This window comes from Tasmannia lanceolata, unplaced genomic scaffold (genome assembly GCF_043159265.1).
Source record: "Tasmannia lanceolata isolate RefF3 unplaced genomic scaffold, GAP_Taslan_0.1 ptg000025l, whole genome shotgun sequence".
Lineage (NCBI taxonomy): Eukaryota > Viridiplantae > Streptophyta > Magnoliopsida > Canellales > Winteraceae > Tasmannia > Tasmannia lanceolata.
The window spans coordinates 12,052,975-12,067,605 of record NW_027518702.1 but is presented as its reverse complement, the minus strand read 5'-3'; the positions used below and the strand labels follow the sequence as shown (position 1 = coordinate 12,067,605).

Genomic DNA, 14,631 nt, shown 5'->3' with positions numbered 1-14,631 from the left:
GTGCCGTGTTTCCAAGACCTCAACCTTAACCCAACGCAAAATTAAATAGGGTTCATTTTCCCCAACCTCTAACCCAACCCAACACGAGGAAACGCCAACCCAATGCGAGCCAAAATCAGATTGAACCCATCGTTGAACAATATTAAATTTGTAGAAAATTTTGGAAAAGTCTATGACCCCCATGGATTGTGTGGATTTTGTGGAAAAGAAAAATATTTTTTAAAACTTCCTACTTTTTCAACCAAAAAGGATAAATGAAATCAACTCTATCAATTTTTATTTAATGGGACCTTTCATTTATGATGTTACCCCTCTAGATTAACCATAATTATATCGTTTCTTTCTAAATCTAAATCGTTGAAAGAGAAAGTTTTCCATAAGAAGTATTTTTCTTGCAATCTAAATAAGGCCAAGTTTGGATTACAGAAAGAAAAACATTTGTTGCATAATCTTTTCCCAAACAGTTTTTATTTTATTTTTTAATCCGTTTCCAAAACTTAAAAAAAGGAAATGATATGTGTATGACTTTTTTTAGAGGGATATCATTATAATTTATTAGATAGATCTAAAGGTGTCTACGTTCGTATAAGACAAGTAACTTTTTTCATTGTAATCAAATTCCTGCAATCCAAACAGGGCCTAAGATACAAATATGGGGGCCAAATGTCATTTAGAACACCTTGATCATCATTTATACAAGGTAAAAGACTTGGAAAAAAAATTTCATGGAATTTTTTTTGTAGAAAAAAAATTATTTCCCAAAATATGGTTGCCGAATGTCGTTGAGAACACCATGGTCGTTTAGGAAAGAGCTTAATAGACCCATTTTATAGTTTTGTTAGCATTTTCCTTGGGAGAGAAAGCAAGCGTATGATTTGGTATGATTAATTTTCATTGAAAATCTTTGAGAAAATACGGATGTCACACCGGGGCCCCTTTTCTCCCTTGGGCCACCCTCTCGGCCTCTTGTAGTGTAGAAGGTCATAGACTCATAGATACATTAGAGAGGGTTAGCCCAAAGATGGAAAGGGGGTGAGTCTTTACCTTTTTCAAAACCCACCTCAGTCTTTTCTCCTTTTCAAGATTGGGTTTTTTTAAGGAGACAAGAGAGAATGACGAGATCACTATTGTGCTTTTGGTTGAAAATTACGAAAGGGGTGCGATTGTCCTTAGAAAATGTTACTTTTTTTTTTTGGGCCCATCTTTACACAACGTAGGCCCCGCCCATACCCTGTTGGATAATCCAAACCGTCCATTTGATGGGCCATAAACGTAAATAGGTTGCGTCCGGCAGATCAGCGCCCTTTTTTTATTATAAAAAATCTGCCACTTGTCAGAATAGTTTAACAATGAAGGATCGGGATTGATCGAGGTGGGCCCATTTTATTTTATTTTTCACGATTTAACATAAACTAAACTGAAGGAATTTAACAAGGGCGCTGATATTTCTCCCCCTGACGGCTGGCTAACGTTAGACGTTATGATTTAACGTATATGTCACTTTCCCACCATTTGACCGGTCTCTATCTCCCTCTCTCTCTCTCTCCACACACACAACCGGAACAGTTGGTGGGCCCAACAGAAACCGTTGGTGGAATGGTGGGCCCATCTTTGAACAACGTAGGCCCCGCCCATACCACACCATAGAATAATCCAAACCGTCCATTTGATGGACCATAAACGTAAATAGGTTGCGTCGCTAAATATCATTTCCATAGGCTGATCCTAGCCCTCTGATCTAAATAGAAGCTACATCTTATGCAACCTCTATAGATTGTAGGGTTGTGATCATCCTATGGAAATGATTTTTGGGGCACAACCTATTTACATTATGGTCCATCAAATGAATGGTTTGGATCATTCTATGGAGTTGGTCGTAAAGTAACATTAAGGCCCGTCCACAACATAGGACGATCCAAGCCGTCCATGTCCATGGTTTGGATAATCCTATGGAGTTGGTCGTACAGTAACATTAAGGCCCAATCGTAAGCCCCACCGATATTTTTCCAAATTGAAGCGTACCGTCTACAACACAGGATGATCCAAGCCGTCCATGATTTGGATCATCCTATGGTGTGGTTCGTACAATAACATTAAGGCCCAATTTAGGCCCCACCCATATTTTTGAAAATGAAGTGTACCGTCCAGACCATAGGATGATCCGAGCCGTCCATTTGATGGGACACAATGTAAATAAGTTGTGCCCCAAAAATCATTTCCGTAGGATGATCACAACCCTACAATCTATAGATGTTGCATAAGATGTAGTTTATATTTAGATCGAAGGGCTAGGATCAGCCTATGAAAATAATATTTTGGGACGCAACCTATTAATTTTTATGGCCCATCAAATGGACGGTTTGGATTATCCTATGGCATGGTATGGGCAGGGCCTACTTTGTTCAAAGATGGGCCCACCATTCCACCAACGGTTTCTGTTGGGCCCACCAATTGTTCCTGTTGTGTGTGTGGAGAGAGAGAGAGAGAGAGAGAGAGAGAGAGAGAGAGACCGGTCAAATGGTGGGAAAACGTTAGCCAGCCATCTGGGGGGGATATCAGCGCCCTTTAACAAAGTCTTTTACTAATTACTAGAAATTAAGCCACCTCTTCTTTATTCGCCTCACGAGGTTCAAAATATGAAATTATTAAACCACAGTCAGCTAAAGCCAGTACATAATAACAGACTAATAAAGTGCAGAATAGCATGCCAAGAAAAATTCAAGAAATAGTGAGTACAAAAGAATCGATGCTCAAAACTCGTGTTCTTATGGATTAAAGGGTGGTCAATTCTGAGGTCAAAAGTCAATAGTCCATATCTAACGTAAGATGTCCACAAGTGCAAACGTCACAGTTACTATAGGTCGAAGTTCATAGGCATATGGAATCAAGAGGGGTTCAGAGGGGGGTCAAAATTCTTATGACACTTCTTGTCATTGGCTTAGTCTTATAATACAATAACATACACCACAATATAACGTGGTTCTAATGACATGTTATTTTGCACCGAGTGTCCACGATGTCGGAACTAGTTCATGGTTCTTATCCGCATACCTGTCGACAGGGCCAATGAATATCCCCCATCGGCGGGATTTAAGTTCTTATATTCACATGTAGGCTAATGCCTTATATGCCCCACTGGCAAGGGTCTTTTTCTGAGTTCACAATTCTAAGCCTCTTGAAGTGTTCAATGTTCATAGGTTCACATGGGCATCAAATGCATAGGTTCACTTGAGTATCAAAGGCATACCTTTGGTATTCAAAGTTCTAAGTTCAAAGGTTTCATGGTTCGAAACATATTCAAAGTTGAAGGTACTATACACAGTTCAAAATTGATAGTCAGATTCTATTGAATTCAATAATTGAACTATACACAGTTCAAAATTGATAGTCAGATTCTATTGAATTCAATAATTGAACGAACTATTGCAAGAATAGTCAAAGAAAAGTTTTCATACGATTCACAACAAATAGGGTCTAATCATGATAGCATACTAAAATCATATACAATCTCTAATTAAAATTTGTCAAGGTCTCTAACAAAGATCAGAACATATTCTCGGGAAATTGAGGAGTAAGACACATGAAGCAATCAATTACACTAAATTAGTATGTTATCTCGTACCTCAAGGTTCACCCAAAAGTCTTTTGGATTCAAAATCGATCACCTAATAGCATAATTCATTTCATTACTATCAAAAGCGGAACAAAGAAATGAACCAAAACACAAATACCCAATTCCAATAACAAAACGACGTCAAACGGGAGAAGGACGATAATCCAAACTAGGGTCCCTCAAAGTATTTTGAAATTTACTTCATTGTATAGTTCTCAAATAATTTTGGAATCATTTTGAACAGAAAGTACGCTCTTCTGGCATGTTCGTAGAGTACAAGAGCGTCGAAAACGGACGAGAAACGAAGAAGTTATGATTTCCGAAGTTGGGCTGTCGGCGGGAAACATTGCTAGAAAATCACCCAACCCAGTTGGTTCTGGCGTCCGAACACTGATGTTCGGGCGTCCTAAGCCGCACGATTGGGTTTTCTCCCGAGGCCACAAATTTGCAGATTTTGGCCGATTTTCCCCAAACTTTGAGAGGTCATAACTTTTTCGCCTGAACTCCAAATCGAGCGAGGTCGGATCCGATGGACTCCTTATGATGAGGGGAATCCACCAAACCCAATTTCAAACTCCAAAACTACATAGACAATTATTGTAAAATAATCTAAGCCTTTAGCTCAATATCCTCAAAATCTCAATTTCCAAAACTACAACGTCTTGATCATGGATCCGTTGGGGATTCAATGACAAGATAAATCCTTAGGAATCCGAGATCAAGTATAAGGTTAATCTTTAACACAATTAATCATTATTTCATCCATTCTAAAATACATTGTTCTTCCTTTGTAGGGTTCTTTAATGATAAAAAACAACTCCGGGTATGCATCTTACCTTGATCCATGATCTCCAATTACAAAACTTGATCTTCTTCACCTTCCATATGAAACTCTTCTCTAGGGACTAAACAAAACGTCTTTAGGGTTATTTTAGTTCCCACAAACACACAAAAGATGTATTTATAGGCTTTCTTAAAGAAGCCCTAATCAAATAAATTTACTCTAAGGCAAAAATGCCCCTCTTTTAAAGAGGGCGATGAATTTGCAAGTTAGAGTAATTTCGGGATGCCGCCGTGCACTCCAAGCAAAGAAGTAATTCTTGCGCTTCTTCAACCCGAAGTTGAAGCCCGGCCCGCCTCCTTGTACCCTGTTCGCCAACAATTTCGCTTTCTATAAATCGCACGCTAAGAAACTCCGTAAGTTCCTTAACAAGTAGACACTGTGCGCGGTGCCTTATTGTTCGGTGGATCATACATGAACACTGCAATAGCCAAATCAACACCATATGAGGATTAACTAACATAATTTTAATTTCCTTCTTAACCATTCATTTGTTGGCCCACAACCATGGATTTAAATTTCGGTTTTGGTTTTCTTTCCAATTTCGGCCATTTCGGTTAAAATGACCAAATTTCAGCCGAAATTGAACTGATTTCGGACCCGCAAAATTGAAAACAATGGCCACAACATAAATAGGCCATAACCTGTAAATCATCCTAACCCTCCTCCTGAAAGCAATTTACGCGAATTCAGCCATTAAAAGCAATTTACACGAAGGGCTTTTTAACGGAGTATCTCATTTCTTGCTACGGAGCTCGCAAAGGAGGTTTGGATATGGCTTAACTAGATACCTCACACTTGGATCGACTTCTTGAGGTAGCTCAATACATTGTTGTATGTAAAACAGATTGCTTGTGGCACTATTCAATGTATTTCCGTAATCGGAGGGTTAGGATCATCCTATGGAGTTGATTCAGGGGCTACGGCCTATTTACTAAGTGGCCCGACCGGCCATTAAATGAACAGTTTGGATCATCCTAACAAGTGGAACACACCCTACTTTCCAAAAAATACTGAACTTCATGCGCGCACATCACGTCAAAACATCTTTGAGAATTGATATTTGCACTCCCTGTTTGTTTTGGATTTTGAGAACCGATTGTAAGTCCAAAACTGATTATTGGACTAAAATGTAAATTTGGGTCTAATAATCAATTTTTGGACTCACTATCAGTTCTCAAAATCCAAAACGAACCGGGTCTTATGGGGGCATTTGGATACATGTATTTTATAATTCAGGATTATAAAATCCTGAATTTTACAAACTAAAAGTTGGATTTTATAAGCTAAAACATATAAGTTAACAATATTTTTACACCCTTTCGTTTGTCTTTTTAACTGGGATTATGTATGTGGTCAAAGAATCAGTGGTACAAAACAAAGAATCAGTGCATGAAACTTGACCCTTTCATCTTAATACATATAGAATATGAATTATTAGATGAATTTATTAATCAGTACACCAATGACTCTCACAAAGATATATATATATATATATATATACTAGTAAAAAACCCCGTGCGATACACGGGCCGACAAAGAACTGTATGGATCACGTCATAGGTTGATCCAAACCGTACATGTGATGGAACACAACATAAATAGGTTGTGCCCCAAAATCATTTCCATAGGCTGATCCTAGCCCTCCAATCTATAGAGGTTTCCATAATTCCTCTTAAATTGGATGGTTAAGATCACCCTATAGATTTTTTATTAAAAAACCATAATGGAGGGGGGTAAGATTGAAATTATGTGGCTTTAATGGATGCCTTTGTTAAACAACATAAAGGAGGGGGTAGGATTGAAAATATGTGGGTTGAATTGGTGGATTTGTTAAAAAAAGTCAAAAAAAGTTATGTGTAATTCTCATAGAATTTTCAAAAAATTCAAAATTTTTTCTTCTTTTCTCTTCTGCTATATAGTAGTAGACTAGTAAAAAACCGTCCATGTGATGGAACAGAACATAAATAGGTTGTGCCCCAAAAAACATTTCCATAGGCTGATCCTAGCCCTCCAATCTATAGAGGTTTCTGTAATATGTTTGTTCCTCTTAAATCAGATGGTTAAGATCACCCTATAGATTTTTTATTAAAAAAGCATAAAGGAGGGGGGTAAGATTGAAATTATCTGGCTTTATAGGTTGATCCAAACCATCCATATGATGGAACACAGCATCAATCGGTTGTGCCCGTAAAATCATTTCCATAGGTTGATTGTAGCCGTCCAATCAACATAGGCTGATTCTAGCCCTCCAATCGATAGAGGTTTCCATAATTGTTGTTCCTCTGCAGGTGCCCGGAATCCGTCAATATTTTGCAAGTGTCCTACATTAGTAATATAAAGTAGTTCTTCGTCATTGTCATATGTCTTAACCTCTTATTCATAGTTTTTCCCCGTAATTGTCATAGACAGATATCCTTTGTCGGTACTTTTCGTATGTAGATTACAATTTTACCCTCAGATAATTTCTCATAGGTTAGATGTTTGATACCAGCAAAGGGGTTAATGGTAAAAGACGTGCTATATTTGGGGTGAAATAAAAGGACAATAATTTTGTATGTAGATTACAATTTTACCCTCACATATAATATGTACAGATATGTGGGGAGGGGGGTAGGATTGTAATTATGTGGCCCTCATGGGTGCCTTTGTGAAAAAGCATAAAGGAGGGGGTAGGATGATTTTATCGAGCTGATTTTTTGGGCACACCCTATCTATGTGAGGGCCCATCAAATGAATGCTTTCGATCACTCAAACAATGTGGCCCCAACTGTTATTTTAAGGTATGGAGTAGATAAGTTACCTACTCCAGGAAGTACCTTCTCTTTTCTCACACACACACACACATATATATATATATATATGTATAGCTCTGTATGTGAACATGTGATCATACATAGCTTTCTTATTAGGAACACAACATGAACTGGAAAGTGTCACACGGCAATATAGGTAAAGTTGGTGAGGCCAACCTCGAGGACACTAAGGCCGGCCTCGTCGACTACCCCAAGCTCAAGTAAGCTTGCTTGAAGGAAACCCGGGGGAAGGAGAGGACAGAATGGTATGGGAAGGGAAACTGATGCATTACATGTAGAAGTGTTGGAGAAAATGGGGGTGATGGAAAAGTTAATTCCGTAGCTGTCAGGTTCGATTGTAGCAGTAAATGCCTGATTAAGACAATTTAAGTACACTTTAGTTCCTCGGATTCCTCTAGTCACAATTGAAGGCAGGTTTCCGTTCCAGGCACAAGAAATATTTCCTCTTACATGGACCAAGTCGATAACGGTGTTGTTAATGGTAAGGGCGAGGACAGACGGCACATTGGCGATAGCAAGGAGAAGGGAGAAGAGGAGTAGTGCAGAGGGTAAGGCCTTGGGTGCAACTTATTTCTTATGAGGTTGGGTTAGGGATCGAGGTGGGAAATTTTTAGGGAAGGAAATGGAGCAAGTGGCAAGGCACATTGTTATGTGCCCACTTGGAAGAAATAAGTTTGTTTAGATTTTGTTGCTTTTGGGATTTCCTTTCTAGTGTTTTGGATAAGTAGGACTGTTATTGATAAGGGTTAGTTAGATTAGAGATTTTCTAAAAATTTCATGTATGCAGACTTTTTGATAAATGAAGAAAATTGTTCAAGTAAGTATCCGGTGCACAAAGGAGGACGGATCCTTACTTCGAAGTGGATCAAGAAGCTAATCTTCCCTCTAAAAAGATTAATCCGTTGCGAACCGATTTAGGTTGGTAACACACATCCATTTTCAACCTGAAATAAAGTATGAGAACCCTTTGAAGAATGGCATCTCCTTTACCATCCGGATCGGATTTGCACCCATAATGTAATGAAATCCCAATAGCATCACTCGTCTAGATATTACACCTGATATTGTTTAATAATTTATTATATATTAGCTTTCGTCTTTGAATATTCTTTTCATTTTTATATTTATTTATGGTACTTGTGCTGTTGTGCAACATGCGTGGAGAGAGAGAGAGAGAGAGAGATTGTTTTATATGTGAAAATGTCCAAAAGGAAATCAAATAAGAAAGTTGACTATGTTGCAGATTGCGTAAATTTATAGCTGTCAATATCGGTTCCTTATCCATATTTAATTATTTATGATCGCGTGGGAATTGCAAAAGGCATTTAAAAAAATCATTATAGCTCTCTCCTTTGAAAAAACCCACCCTGTATGAAAGGATAGGCTTCTTTCCATCGTATTCATCATCACTTGTTTCCTTTCCTTCTCCACCCCCTCACATACTTTGAATTTGGAAAAGAAATTAGGGTGAGATGGCCGGCTGTCAAATGTTCGTGGCCTGCATAACCATGGTTTTAAATTTGGACCAATTTAGGTCGGGACCGAAACTGAAATTTGCGAAAATTTGGAATTTTGTGAAATACCAAATTTCGGACCGACCGAAATTTCTGCCCAAATTTCAAGAAAATGTATATATTTAAAAAATAAAATAAGGATTACAAAATTTAGGAATTTCGGTATGAAATTCCTAAATTAATTAAATAATATTTTTTAACTATTACGGATTTCGGTGGGATCCGAAATAGGTACCGAAACCGAAATTTAAAACCTTGTGCTTAAGTCGTGTATTAGGGTCATTTGCTCACTAGCAAAGCGCAGTAGAGAATAGTCAGATACAGTTCAACCAGAGTAGCAGGCAGGTAAGCAATACAAAAGAAGGATTTTGACAGTATGATATGAGAAGTGCCTCTTTCACTCCAAAGCCTTGAGGTCAAGGTTGGACTTAAGAGAATGAGTAAAAACATACATTACAGTTCCAGCGGAAATACTAGGAATAATTCTGCCACTTCTACTAGGAGGAGCCTTTTTAGTGCTAGTTGAACGTAAAGTCATGGCTTTTGTGCAACGTCGAAAGGGTCCTGATGCAGTGGGATCGTTCGGATTGTTACAACCTCCAGCAGACGGTTCGAAATTGATTCTAAAAGAACCTATTTCACCTAAGGGTTGGTCCCACTCGTACTGCTAGAATAATAGGCCTTGCATATCTATCCCACCCAGCTCACTGTCCGAATAAAGCCGAATCACTTTTCCGCCATAAAGTATAAATTACCAAACCTCCCAATAAGTGGCTCACAACCTTCGCTAGTCGACCACATTGAAGTAGCCGAGGGATGGCGCTTGGCGATGAACCAAGTTCGATCGGTGTGTGAACTGTGCCCAACACTGGTTCACCATCTAAAGACGGAGGTTTTCCATACCATACCCCTTTACAGGAGCCGGGCTAGCCTTTGAAGCATTAGTGCGGGTCTCAATCAAGTACTGGAAGAAAGAAAGTCGTCACAAGAAGAAGGCCTCTCTCTTAACGAAAGGTGGAATCAAACCTGAGGCAGAGCATCTTGTGATGCTTCATGCTTGTACTATGCTCAAGTCAAGGCCCCTATTAGTAAGGGAAATGAGTGGGAGGGAGTGGGTCAATCTCCCTCCTATTAGGAGGAGTCACATCTGATTGCTAGAAGAAGAGCCCTATTCGTAAGGGCGCTAGCGGCAGGATTCGATAAAGTTAAGGGGCGCTAGCGCCCTTATGAAAAGACCATTTGTGAAATGCCTTTTGCGATGGACCCTAGCAAATCCCCTATAATTAATATAAGGGATTTGCTAGGGGCCATCGTGGCATCGCTGAAATATTCCAAAAACAACCCTTTATAAAAATCCGTTCCCCCTATAATAAGAGAGGGCATTTTTGTCGCATAGTATTAGAAGTTGTTACGGGTAAAGTCGGTACACCAGGCACCGACCCTCACATCAACCCCAAACACAAAACCAGTTTGATATAAACTCGTATAAGGGAACTATCATCTACGCACTCAAGCTAAGGGATCAAATCCAATTTCTCTCCATCTGTCTGATAATTTGTCTTGGCCCTCGCCACTATTCATCGTCCACTGTCTGTGTTGCCCATCTCTGACTTGATATCGAAGTGGCCGTCCGGAGCCACAACTCTGGGCCCACTGACGCTTTCTTTGTGAGCGTAGGATCACAGGCTCGACCCAGCTAGTACGTGCAGTCGGATTTTGGACACCATCAGATTGGCGCCATCCGTGGAACCACGATGCCAAAGTCAAAAAAAGCCTCGAAGGGTCATTCTCATACTCAACCCAACGATAGCGTAACGACGAGAAGGCAAACAAACCAGACAGACCAACCTATAGAAACTGGAGAAATGGTTGTCTCCAGTGACATTCCAAAAAAGAACGGAATCAAGGGGCAAAATTAGAGGGGAAAAAGCCAGAATGTGTTTCCTGTCATAGGCTCCATGCGGTTATTTACAGAAGCAAAGTGGAGAGGGTCCCATATGAAGTGGAAGTGGAAGTGGAACAGAGTGGAGTAGGAAAATGAGTCTTTTGTTACCTAAAAAATAAGAAAGTAAACTAAGAAAAGGATGTGTGTCATTAAGATAATTTAACTTTATGGTGACTGCCATTATCAAAGCAAGGCTGTACTCTTGGTTGCCCTTATTGAACAAGGAAAGTGGGTGTCATTATCAATAAGAGAGTCTTTTGGGAAATCACAATTTGCGTGAGTAGGTGTGTGGTGTCATGTACGTGGGGGTTAAGACTACCTAGGCCACAAGGATAATTATTACTTCATTTCAAAAACTGATTAAAAGTAGTATTTTGCCTGAAAAACAATCAACACTATATGGGAAGGTGTTGATTTTTTGGACTCCTTGAGGAGTCTTTATTCTGGTTTCTATGCGTTTTGCTCTGTAGTCTACTTGACTACCTTGGTCATGGTTACTTCATGCTATTAAAGGTTCACCATTTCAAAAAAAAAAAAAACACTTCATTGGAAGGTGATAATTCCCTTGCAACTAGGTAGAACCATGTGCCCCGTCTGGGTATTTTTGCTATAAAGAAGTGTAGTTTTGGAGTTCTTATGTGGTGACCGGGTGTATTGCTCGTAATCAAGGTGCTGCCCTACAGATTTGATCTGCCTAAGCTTGGAAAATTTTGTTAGACCCTAATACAGTACGTGCATGTACGCATGAAAACCATGCAATTTCACGGGGAGCTGGAAATGGAAATGGGTTTTTTTTTTTGTCTCCAAAAGTAATAGAAAGGTAAATGTGAGGGCTGATCGACTTGTTTTTTGAGAGAAACTTGAGACCAAATGTGCAACAATTATAAATTCCATCCACTTATGCATATGGGAAAAATCTTGAAAATTATGCCATGTTTGGGTGCTAGGATTTTTTTTTCCTACACAAATCGGTGTCTCGATGCCAGCAATGTTGTATATTTCAGAATGTTGGGCCACCAAGAAGCAACATGTGCATAAGATGAGTATGTCATTCCTCTTGTTAATTGTAATACAGGTGAACAAAACTCACATATAGTACTTACTCGAAAAATGAAGGGTCAAAGTGGGTCCCATGTTTAATATTTTCATATAATCAACTCTCACTTAATGAAAGACATATCTCTCATTGACGCTTGTTAATAAATTAAGCAAGCAACCAATACATTTAGGCACTAACCAACGTTGTCTTTTATCATTAAACTAGCTGTCAGTAGTTATTACAATTCTCAAAAAGCTCTCAAAAGCCAATTAGAAAAGCAAAGACAAGGTGAGTTAGTGCAATTAGCAAAACATGGAAATGCCAATATTGGTAGCCTACATTTATTTCTTATTATAATTTCTAATACATATTTTCTTAAACTTCAAAAAACATAAAAATCTAATTACTAGAAAATTAAAACCCTAATCTCATATGTTAAACCCTTACAATATAGTTAGCACTGCATCTTCCCTAGCTCGTTCTTCAACCATGGCAATGGCGTTTTGGCCGCACAAAGAACTTCATTAGTCCGAGGCTGCAATGGATGCCGCCGCGCTCTCCACAAGCAAAGAAGTAATTCTTGCGCTTCTTCAACACGAACTTGAAGCCCGTCCCGCCTCCTTGTACCTCGTTTGCTGCCAATTTGGCTTTCTTTAAATCGCACGCTAAGAAACTCCGTAAGTTCCTTAGCAAGTAGACGCTGTGTGGCGGCGTCTTATTCTCGGGTGGATCATACATGAACACTGCAACAGCCAAATCAACACCATATGAGAGATTAACTAACATAATTTTAATTTCTTCTAAACTATACTACGTATACGAAATCTTATGTGATGTGTGTGCGTGAAGTCCACTATTTTTCAGAAAGTATAGTGGGTCCCACTTCTTAGGATGATCGAAACCGTTCATTGGATGGGCCACAACGTAAATAGGCCGTTACCCATTAATCATCTCCATAGGATGATCCTAACCCTCCGATCACTTACGGAAAGCAATTCACAGGAATTTACCAACTCAAAGCAATTTATGTGAAGGACTTTCTTAACGGAGTATCTCATTTCTCGCTATGAAGCTCGCTGTGGATACTGTTGTACGAACACCAAATGCTGGATACTTCACATGTCGATTTGTTGAAGTAGTTCAACACATTGTTGTACGTCTGACTGTGATCGGAGGGTATGATCATTCTACATAGATGATTTACGGGCTACGGCCTATTTACGATGTGGCTCATCAAGTGAACGGTTTGGATCATCCTAATAAGTGGGCCCACTGTATTTTCTAAAAAATACAAGACTTAACGTGAACACATCATATCAAACATCTCATGTATACAATGTCCTTCAAGAATTGATATCCGCACTCACTATTTGTTTTGGATTTTGAGAACCGATTGTAAGTCCAAAACAGATAACTAGACAAAGTTATATGCAAATTTGAGTCTAATAATCAGTTTTGGACTCAGTAAGTTTTCAAAATCCCAAAATGTACCGGGCCTTTAGGGGACTTTTGGATCAATAGATTTTATAATCCGTGATTATAAAATCCTAAATTTTACAAGCTAAAAGTTGGATTTTATAAGCTAAAACATAGAAGATAATGATATTTTTACGCCCTCTTATTTGTCTTTTTCTGGAAATAACTTTATTTTGAGGAAAAGACAAAACAAGACGGCTATCAAAATGCAGTCATTTTTAGGAAAAGACAACAACAGAAGATGAAATGCTTTGGAAGGGGGTGGAAATATCATTTCCCATTGTTATATTACGTCGTGATGTTGTAGCGTGACATGCATTATTTTCATTTGTGTGATAAGTATAATGGGACACACTCACCCAAAGTATCCTTATGATAGAAGGGTCCTGCCTGAATAGCCCAATCAGTGTAATTGAACCCGAAATGCCAGTGTTCGGACCCTCCGACGATCCTCTTTGTGGGCCCATAGGTCCTGTGGCAAGGAGTTGTCATAGCCTGAGCTGTCTCTTGAATGGGGCCCAGCACCAGGAGAATGACTCCTAGGGCAAAACCAGCAGCCCTACATTGCAGACCCATCTTCATTCAGATCCCTACAACAAAAAGGGACCTCAAAGAGAAAACAAAGACAGTAGAATTGAGAATGAAACAAAGATGTGTCGTATGTGGGGTTTATATAGAGGTCTTGGTAAAATAGGGCTCAAGGAAAAATACCCAAAATGCCCTTGCTGTATGAAATGATATCGATGGGGTAGTTGATCAGGATAGACGGTTCAGATCAGTCAAAGGTGGGTCTAATTAAGGTGATGAAGATTAAGTAGTTTTGACTAAGTTCTACATTAAAGCACCACCCAAGGTGGAACATGGGCTTGTGAGAGATATGGGAGTGAATTTCTCCTACGCTTGTAGTTTTAAATTCATTTTAGACATTTGAAACCTCAAGCTACGGCGTTTCTCATTTGGTTTTTTGAACTGTGGGACGAAAGCACTAAAATAAGCTTGAGATTGGGCCCACCATTTTTTGACCGTTCATCTGATCAATGGATTGTTAGATAGATGAACGAGGGACGTTCTGTTTTGTTTGTGGGTTCATGAAATGTACGTTTGGGATTGGATGCCAGAAGGATGCGAGCCTTCATCAGATGGTTCGGATGATTCTAACCATCTCTTTAACTGTTCGCTGTAGCCAATTGATCAACGGTTGGGATCATTAGATGGATATGTTTTTACAGACGGTTTACTCCCTCATTTGCCCTTTCTCTTCCTCCTTTTAGTTCTTTTTGCTGATTTGCAGTGTGGGCTGTGTTGATTCATTACCTATGATCTTATGGTGAGATCAAATGATCCGGGATTGGAGTTGGTGCACTATTCCTGATAGGCCACAAGATCA

General features: G+C 39.2%; 1 protein-coding gene across 1 annotated transcript; it reads right to left on the bottom strand.

Moving 5' to 3' along the window:
- Positions 1-12,092: 12,092 nt before the first annotated feature.
- Positions 12,093-14,628, bottom strand: LOC143858113 (uncharacterized). Its single transcript, XM_077368738.1, has 2 exons — positions 13,604-14,628; positions 12,093-12,511 (listed from the first exon to the last, which is right to left on the bottom strand). The coding sequence occupies exons 1-2, from the start codon at positions 13,824-13,826 to the stop codon at positions 12,252-12,254; spliced, it is 483 nt and encodes a 160-aa protein (XP_077224853.1). The 5' UTR covers positions 13,827-14,628; the 3' UTR covers positions 12,093-12,251.
- Between the last annotated feature and the right edge of the window lie 3 nt (positions 14,629-14,631).

Coding starts and splice junctions, on each gene's coding strand:
- LOC143858113 (XM_077368738.1), bottom strand. CDS start 13,826: ATGAAGATGGGTCTGCAATGTAGGGCTGCTGGTTTTGCCCTAGGAGTC. Junction 12,512..13,603: donor CTATCATAAGGATACTTTGG/GTGAGTGTGTCC, acceptor TGGCTGTTGCAG/TGTTCATGTATGATCCACCC.